Raw genomic sequence first — 9,211 nt, 5'->3', positions numbered from 1 at the left:
GTTTAACAACCTTATTTCTAAGTGCACTTTATAATAACTCTCCTCACAAGCTGCTGTTTTCCCAGAAGATGATGACAAAAAGCCTCATTAGAAGATCATGGTTTTATAGTGACAGGTTTTATTGCATTGCCAGCTGTGAATCTACAAAAAAAAGACCCTGCCCCCCACCAAAAAAAAACACCCTCCTATAAAGATTCCTAAAACCCGTTTTCTTTTATCATCAAAAAATAGCAACAGAGCACTTCCATATCTTTGTGAATACCCACAATTCTATTTAAAAAAAAGTTAAAGAAAAGTGATTTTTGTCTTAGCTTCAAAAATAATATAAAGAAACATCTCAAAACAAGATATCTCAATGATCAGATATGTTCAATGTGATAGACTTAAGTCCAATCCTGCAAATACATGTTCATGAATGCAGACTTAAGAACCTATTGATCCTGAGTAAAATCAAAGATTGGCAGGATCAGGCTCTTAGCTTCACGCATTATAAGCTTTTCCACAGTATGTCCTAGGCTAAAAAGTATAGATACAGTATATACTCTGTGTACTGATTTATACAAATGGTCTCTTACAGCTCTATCCCTGTTATTGCTTGGCTAAAAGTGAACATTTGGAACAAATTACATGAATCATAAAGGATAAAACTGAGATGCAGCTTCTGACGACTGAATTTCTACTTGAGCCATTTTAAATTGGGTACACTGTAGCCACTTGCGGAGCACAGATGAGCTATTGTTCATTTGTCCTGACCCCTGTAACATCCTTAGGCTGTGATGGTTGACATTGCTCTGGATGGCTTGGAGCCGAAGCTGGAGTCCAGCAGATAAATGCTGTTAAAATAATGCAAAACATTCAGTTTCTTTCCTTTACTGCATGAATACAGCAGCCTGAAAGGTACCGGTTGATGGCCAGAGAAAGTTCCTCCACTGCTCCAGTGTCACATTTCTTTCTTCAACATCCTGCACTGCAGCATTGCCATGAAAGGCAAATGTGCTTACAGAAACAATTCCATACTGAGACCAATCCCAATGCTTTTATTCTCATCACCAAAATCCTCTTGACTGGCAAACCACACTCATCCACCTTGCTCACTCTTACAAATAGGGCCAGCTGGCAAAGTTTTACCCAAGCAAACAGGTCCAAAATATCTATCTGCTGTAGAAGCCAAATCCACCTCCTAAGTCAAGAGTCCCAATCCTGACTTGACAGGGGACTCTCAAGCCTAATACAGCAAGAAAACCAAAGCTCAGGGAACAACCAATCTCAATGAACAGGGAGGAAAGGCCCTGCCACAGAACTAGGGTAAGAAAAAGTGTTTCAGAAAGGAAAGCAGTACTGATCTCAGGATAAGTATCTTAGCTGATGATGTTCTGTATATGCTCACATTTCAGACTTTCATCTGGATACACTAATATGATCTGTTTTCAGAGAGTCAGGAGAATCTGGATCTTATTTCCACAAATTAGAAAAACGTGTAATACTAAGAATAAAAAGATAAGTACTAGAAACAACTTACCTTTAGATTTGACTGGATCATTGGCAGCCACATTGGTATGAGCTATAAGAAGAGAGGTAGTTTATTATACAAGCGACTGTAAATATACTCCAGTTACTGTGAGACAGGAAGGGTATATCTAACACATTTAGCTGTCCAAATGGACAAAGCCTGAACCACAAACCTCGAAATGTGGTTATTTTAAAATGTTACCCCCTGATGGGGCAGATAAGTCTGAGGTAAAGAAGCCAGCTTCCCTTGTGTGTATCTTGATGAATCACCTGTAGCAATTACTGATATCTTTTTTAAAGCAATAATGAGGGTTACAACATAAAAACTTATTAAAGAAATAACTTCTTATTTTCCTTGTGAGGGTGTTTCTGTATGTGCAGGTAACAATACTGGAATAAATACAGTGAACATTTTGCATGTTAAGGTATACATCAAGAACTGAAAAAACATCCAGTAGAAGCTGCTAAAAATAGAAATAGCCCAGATACTTAAATGGTAACCAGCATTTATAAGCCACTAATCACATCAGTGCTTCACTGCAGGCCTGTAGGCCTGGGAGAACAGGTGAAAACTATCTAGAATGACAAGGTGAGGAGGTTTGTGAATCTGTCACCTATGATTGGATTGATACGTATTTCAGTCCTTCAGAGAACCTTTATTTCTGAGTAAGTACAACATGACAAGCTCAGGCCTCACAGATAAGTATTCATGTTCTCCAGTACTAATTTAACCACTGAGATTATTGTTCTAAAATGTTCCTCCAAATAGCATTAAAATTTGCAATTTGCCAATTATGCTACCAGGAGCTGCAAGTTAAACCTAATCACTATTGACAACATTAGATAAAGCGCTGTTCCCCTTGCCCAAGGAATGATAGTTATTTCAATTTCAGTGCTCTTTTGCTGGAGAAGCATATGCAGCCCTGTCAGGACTGATTACTTAGTCTACCACATGAAGAACCATATTCAAACCTCAGCATTTACAGATAGATGAATGCTAAAACAGCTGGAATGCAGCCAGATGCAGCAGATGTGCAAGTTCTTGTATATCCTTCCGTAAGCTCTCACACTAAGTGCTTAATAAGACCAGTGACCACAAGTCCTCATGTTTTTTTTTGGAGGAGGGAACAGGTAAGCATACTGAGAAGCCATGTTCCAAGCACCATTGTTATCAACAAAACATCACTGAAAATTTCATCCGGAAATAATGAAGCTCCTTTGGAGCTAGGCAGTGATGACAGGACTGACATCAGAAGTACGTTAAGCAAGGAAGGAAGCTAGGCAGAAAATTCAGGGTACCCCTCTGCACCTGAATCAATTCAGTGGACATCTTTTACAGTCAGCTGAGAGAATTAAGCACTTCTCACAGCCAGTTCATCTTGTCCCATAGCAGGTACCTAAAATAGATCAAGATGAATCATGTCCAAAAATACCTGTTTCTTTCCACTGATTATAAAGGGCACGCATGGAAACTAGGTCATATTGATATTTATGTTGCAGAGGTCTAAGGTCAGATAACAGATCATTGTCCTCCAGCACCACTTCTGTCTTCCAGGGTGTGGACACAGGGAAATGAAACCTTCTGCTGCAGGAACAAGCAAGCAAACCCTCCACTCTGACATCTGCCAGTTATAAATGAGACAAGAAATTTTTATTGAAGCATTTGAGTTTTATTACCTAATCTCCAGATAGCCTTTTCTTCACAAAGGAAGAATACATAAAGCTAGTTAGAAAGAAGAGCTGGAAGAACAGAGTGCCATCACACACTGTCAACAGTTTATATTGTCAACAGAATTATGTTGATTCCAGTGGAAGTTTTGATGGAAACCAGGTGGAGAACAGGTTGAGCACAGCGTTCTTCTGGCTTCCCAACTCTGCTGCCTGCCCAGTTCCCTAGAGATCTACCCTGCAGCTGCTGGAGCTGCCTAATCCCTTGCTTCTCTGGAAAAAACACTGTGGTTGCTGAGCTGCTTCTAGGCTTCCAAATTCCCCAGACATACATCTGATGGTCAGATGGAGAGCTGTAATCACCAAGGCGCTGGTCTCCATCATCAATGGCTGTCCCGGGATGGCTAGTTTCCCAGTTCCTTTGATATAGAAATGCCCAAGGAAAACTGAACACTTTCATTTCAGCCCTCTTAAAGCAGAATGCTTTCCCTCAGAGGAAGATACAATGAATCAAATATATATGTGGGTTTGTGTGCATCTGTGAATGCATATGCAACTTACTCCAAATTAGAAAAAAAAACCCAAAACATAACAGTTGAAATAAATTTTGTTTTCATCACCAAACTGGTAAAGATAGTCTAACACAAGATACAAAACATATCCTCTGAGAAAACAGACTATAGGAAGCAATCAAGACATGTTTCAATGCTATCAGCATGAGTTTAATATAATAGCAAAGGCAAACACAATAACAGGAGGAGGAAAACTCACAGCACCAACACAAGGAGGAGATGAAGGAGTACTCAGGCATAAAGAAAGCTCTTCTTTCAGTGAAGGACAGCTGAATTGTTTACATCTCTTGTTTTAGGACCTATTTTCCCCACAGCTGTCATACAGAAAATGGCCATCTGATATAGCTATCCCATAGTCCACTTAGCATCATGTCACATGCAGCACCTTCACATTGTGGTCCATTAAAAATATGTGTGTCCTCAGACATCCTACTTCATCAACAAATGAAGTTTTTACAACACCTGATTCCTTAGGTGGAATAAAAGGCACTACAGTAAGTACAATGTCAAATGATCAGGCTTTATCAAGGCTACTGTGCTCAGTTCCAAGAGGGAGTCATTGGGAATAATTCTGCCAAATGAATTTCTGATAGAGTATTGAGAACGTTCTGCTAAAAAAAAAATCTCTCTCACTACACTGTCAATGAAAACTAAACTTTGTTTGAAAGGCTTATATCTAAAATAAAATTTAGAAAAAAAAGTTAATGCACAAGATAAAATTGTTTCATTATGAAGCGCAGGGCAATAAGAGATTGTCTAGAACAGAACAAGCTACCCCAAAAACTGCCCAGTCAACTAAATATTCAAAGAATTGTCATCCTTGCAGACTTCTGAATCGGGAGTAAGAAAGTCCAGATCATCTTCACAGCTACTGAAGAAGATAGTCTCAAACTTGATCTTTTTTGAATCACAGAAATGCCACCCACTTCCTGGTTCTTTCTGCCTCTTTGAAGGACTTTAAACATACAGCAAGTCTTTCCCCAAACCAAGACACTTTTCAGGTCTACAGTTAGTTTTGAAAAAAAAAAATCATAACCTGGGACTAGAAATCCTACAATGCTATCATGTAAGTATATTGTTCTTGCAGGATTTCACATTAAGGCTAAGTAAAGGAGATTTTGCTACTCAGATTCTTCTCTTCCATGTCCCAGACACTGCACATGAAAGAAAGCTTAACACCTTAATTTTGAATTTCACAGGTTTATGAGCTTGATTTTGTACTAACAACTATGTTCTTTGATTTAGCATATTATTGATATATACTAACAAATATAACTCCCTGAAAGTATTCATTTGAATTGTGACAGGAATATGGCACTAAAGGCCTCTCTTTTCACAGCTTTAAAAACATTCTCTATCCTTGTCAAATTCTGGGCATTCTGGACTGGCTGAAAGAGAAGCCTGTCTTCCAGGGACAGGCATCACTTTAATATCCCTTAGTGCCCAAGTTTCTGTAGTGAATCAAGTCATTACTGACTCTAAATCTGTATTTTCACAATGAGCGTGAATACTTTCATGCTAGTTGACACCAAGACCTTCAGTTTTAGCTACTTTATTTTCAATTCCTGCTTGAGCATAAAAGACTGGAGTAAAACAACACTCAGAATTTTCCTTCATAACAGCAGCGCAAATAAAACCCAACATATTCCTGTTAGATTCACAGTGTGTTTAACTACTTGATTTGTTGATATTTTATGTGAAAACTCCCTTCAGAATAATGCAATGGGAAAACATGTAAAAAAGTCATTGATTGGTCTTTTCACTAGAGAGTTTATTTTTTGTATGCTCTACCAGGTTTTATTTCTGCAACAGCATTTGACCTCAGCTTCCTCCACTTTCTTTTTTTTCTTTTGAGTGTGAGGGGAAGCAAAGGACAATATGCCTGGAAATCACAATAGACAGGCAACATCATTAACTAAATACTTATGGTGTGGTATGCCTACCTTTACAAAGATAGTAGAGTTGCATTCCTGTAAAGCCTCCATTAAACTGATCACATGCAGGCACACCATTTCCACCATCTGGGAGGGGAGAGGGAAAATCAAGCATAAAACCAAATTAGCGTCCAGCATAATAGTGTTGCAAGCTAAGCCAACAGTGTCTAAAAAGAATCTTCCTGTATTTGCTTAGCACTTATACTGAATCACTAGATGCGCATTTCTTAGCCACTGGCATATAAAGTTAAATATTACATGAGTACAAAAGGGACATTTTTCTTTACTTATTTTCTCCTTGATGCAACACCTATCTGTTAAAAATTTCAAAGTGCTTGAGGTATCTCAATTCAGATCACACATCAAAACAAGTTGCCTTCAGCTTTGTTCTTTTCAGACATTATAAGTCCTTTGAAATGTCTGTGTAGTTCTCATCAATCAGTGTCAGAAATTGATATTTTTATTTGCTGAATCTTTGAAAATTAACATATCCACAAAACCCATCTTTTTCCCCCCATCAAAAGACAATTTATTGTTCTGAACTGGCAGCAAATCCATAATTCTTCCATTTTGTACCATGAATTATGACAGATGCAAATATCAGTTATTTGGTAGTAGACAGCATTTTATGTTTTATACTGTGTTAATTCATAGGTGCAATGAATTCTTAGCCAGCAGTGAGTATTTACAGTGTCTGTCTGAACTATGTCTAAATTCCCCTTGATAATAATAAACTTAGCTTTTATGTAGTGCATTTCATCTTCAAAGCGCTTTACAAACACCAGCTAATTAACCTGACAATGCCCATGTGAGACAGGCAAGTATTATTATCTACATTACACAGAGTAATAGCTGCGGCAGAGAGTTTAATAACTTGCACTAAAGCCACATAATGAGATACTTTCAGAAAAAAAAGACTGGAACTTTGGACTTCCAGGTCATATTCTTGTCCTAAGGCTTGACAAGAAGCCTTTGTGTCTAACTAAACTACTGGTTAGTTAGAAACATGCATATTTCCTGTTCATTCAAATGGAGCTTCCATGAACTACTGTTCCCAACAGTGGTTTGTCAATCACAGAGACATCACTAGATGTCAGAGGCTAAAATACCATTTAAATACAACTTAGGTGGTCCTTGCCTGATAAGGACAAGACACAAGGGAACAGTAACCGGTTCAAAGACTTCCAAGTACAGCATGCAATTAGAATTCAAAGGGCAAAGGTCCCTACCTGCCTGGGGTGAGAGATGTTTCACATGGGGAAAGGGGAATTACAGAAAATAAGTTCCATGTAGGTAGCAAGTCTCCATTTGAAAAAGTAAAACAAAGAATGAAAATCCCAAACCTTAACAGCACTCAGAGGATTGGGCCACATATAAAGAATCTTTCTCCCTCAAACTAGTATCAGGTTCTCCAGAGTCAGAGCTACTAATTACCATCTCAGTTAAAGTTAAACAGTTTTGACAAGTCATGACAGAAGTGCGATGGCTTTCTGGAAACTGGGAATCACAATATGTGTTGCCTATCAGAAACAAGCTCTCAACTTGGGAATCATTTGTCAATGGAAAGCAAAGGTAGCACCTATAAGAAGGGTGCTGGAACTCCTCTGGGTTCTTATGTTACTATGCTGCTCCAACAATAGTGAGTAGTTGAGATAACGTGTAAGCATTTGTTTATTTCCAGAAAATGGTCTGGACAATTTCTGAACAGAGTAAACACTTCCCTTTCAAACCTTCCCTCTAGAAATACCTCCTTCAAGTCATTCATTACCCAAAAATCTTTCCAGAGATATAGATTATTTTTCATGAGTAACCAATGGGTTATGAATAGTCAAGTGTCAGCATTTGCATATTTTTTCACCATTACATGGTTACAAAAATATTTAAATGGATGTTCACAGAATTATCCTACACCACTTAGTTGCTCCTGTTAGGCAGAGTCAGATGAAAGAATAGGACCACTGTGAAGGGTAGGAAGATATATAAAATGAGACCTTATGCAGGGAGCCTTTAATACAACAAGCAAAGACCCTAGCTTTTGATTCTGTTTCAGGCACATTCTGGCTAGTTCCTGTTTCAGAACATGGCAAGGTTAACCACTATTAATTAGCTTTCCTTGTAATTTCTCAAAAGCATCGAAGTTACTTTATGATGTTATTCATAGTCTGATGTATTCCACTGAAACACTTCCAAGCCATCTGAGTTTAATCTATACTAAATCTGTACACAGCGCCTAACTCACCACTTTGTTATGTGCCATTAGCTGTAGGATGCTAGGTGTCACTCGGCTCCAGAACTCCAGGGCTGTAAGGATTGCTGTAAAGCTAAATTCGTTCTGATTCTGGACTGTTGGCGCTACTGCTGTCTGTTCACAATACACTGTCCAGAGCTGAGCAAATATAAATGCATGGAAGAGGGAACACATGTGCAGAACAGATGTCTGTAGAAATAGAAAATAGAGGAAAACGTTTATTTAAATAAGCGTATTGAGATACAGTGCAGAGGCTTCCATCAAAGCACTGTGCAGCCTTGCCTCTCACTTTCCCACATATTTCCTTCTCGTTAGGAATGGGTAAGTCAAATGCACTTGATAATATCTTCTCTATGTTTAAAAACTGTTTTTATATTTCCAGACTAAAAACTGCATTTGCAAACACACACCCCCAGGCAATCTTAGTGTATGGCATTAAGGTCAGCTGCTTTAAAGGGAAGGTTAGTTTTGCAAAACAGCTACTCAAGACTAGTTCTGAGATTTTATCGATGAAAAACTCCACCACAGCCTGCGGAAAGCCTGGAGGCTCTGGCATGTATGACTCCCTGTCAAAAATATCGCTGGGGCAAGTCATTCAGATCACCTGAAAGAAAGGACATTATACACAAAACATCATCTTACATATCTTCTGTTAATCTGCCACCCATTTCTACCTTGCTGGGACAGAACTGTTCACAGTCAAGGGAAGCAAGTCTTTTGTGTACTCAAGCATGGCTCTTTGCTAACAAGTATTATATATGACAGTGTCTGAACTTCCAGGAGTGCTGGATGTTAACTAATTCATTACAAGAAAGATGTTCCTGGTCCGAGATGTTTTCTCAGTTTACAAGTGAAACAGTGATTCATGCTCTGTGGCAGTATGACTGCACCAAACATTGCAAGGGTCGCTTGGTAACTGGGAAGAGGTATTTGAAGGAAGGCCAAATAAATGAATGGGAAGCACCAGTGTCTTGGCTGGGTGGGGGGAAAGAAAGGGGGATTTTATGTACACGATAAATGAGTGATCATTCTGCTTCTGTTGCTAATAAAAACCTGGTTATTGTCAAAGAGTGCTGCTGTATCTGTGTTAAACTACTGTCACAGATGGCTTATAATGTGCAGTAACTCTTGAACCATCACTGCTTGTAATTAACTTTTGATTATAACATTATTTATAGGTTATCCAATTCTACTATACAACTAGAATAAATTCTGAGAGATTTCATCCAGAGATGTCCATTGCTAAAGCTTCAATTTGGAATTCATTTTTTTCTTCCTTA

General features: G+C 38.4%; 1 protein-coding gene across 12 annotated transcripts in view; it reads right to left on the bottom strand.

Annotated features, from left to right (window-relative positions):
• Positions 1-210: 210 nt before the first annotated feature.
• UNC79 (unc-79 homolog, NALCN channel complex subunit) overlaps positions 211-9,211 on the bottom strand; it is a 119,907-nt gene continuing 110,906 nt past the window's right edge. For 11 of the 12 annotated variants that reach the window (XM_057413434.1, XM_057413436.1, XM_057413437.1 and 8 more), the window contains 4 exons: positions 7,923-8,120; positions 5,693-5,770; positions 1,520-1,561; positions 211-833 (listed from right to left, as the gene is read on the bottom strand). In XM_057413434.1, the coding sequence (XP_057269417.1) occupies positions 633-833; positions 1,520-1,561; positions 5,693-5,770; positions 7,923-8,120 (519 nt within the window). In that variant the 3' untranslated portion in view covers positions 211-632. Of the gene's footprint in view, positions 834-1,519; positions 1,562-5,692; positions 5,771-7,922; positions 8,121-9,211 lie in introns of those variants that run through there. The other variant, XR_008972657.1, reaches the window with a different exon arrangement.

Source organism: Pezoporus wallicus, unplaced genomic scaffold, assembly GCF_028554395.1.
Source record: "Pezoporus wallicus isolate ANWC-B61680 ecotype Strahan unplaced genomic scaffold, APGP_CSIRO_Pwel_v1 contig_3017, whole genome shotgun sequence".
NCBI lineage: Eukaryota > Metazoa > Chordata > Aves > Psittaciformes > Psittacidae > Pezoporus > Pezoporus wallicus.
Note: the sequence above shows the minus strand (reverse complement) of the source record. Positions and strands in the feature narration are given on the sequence as shown.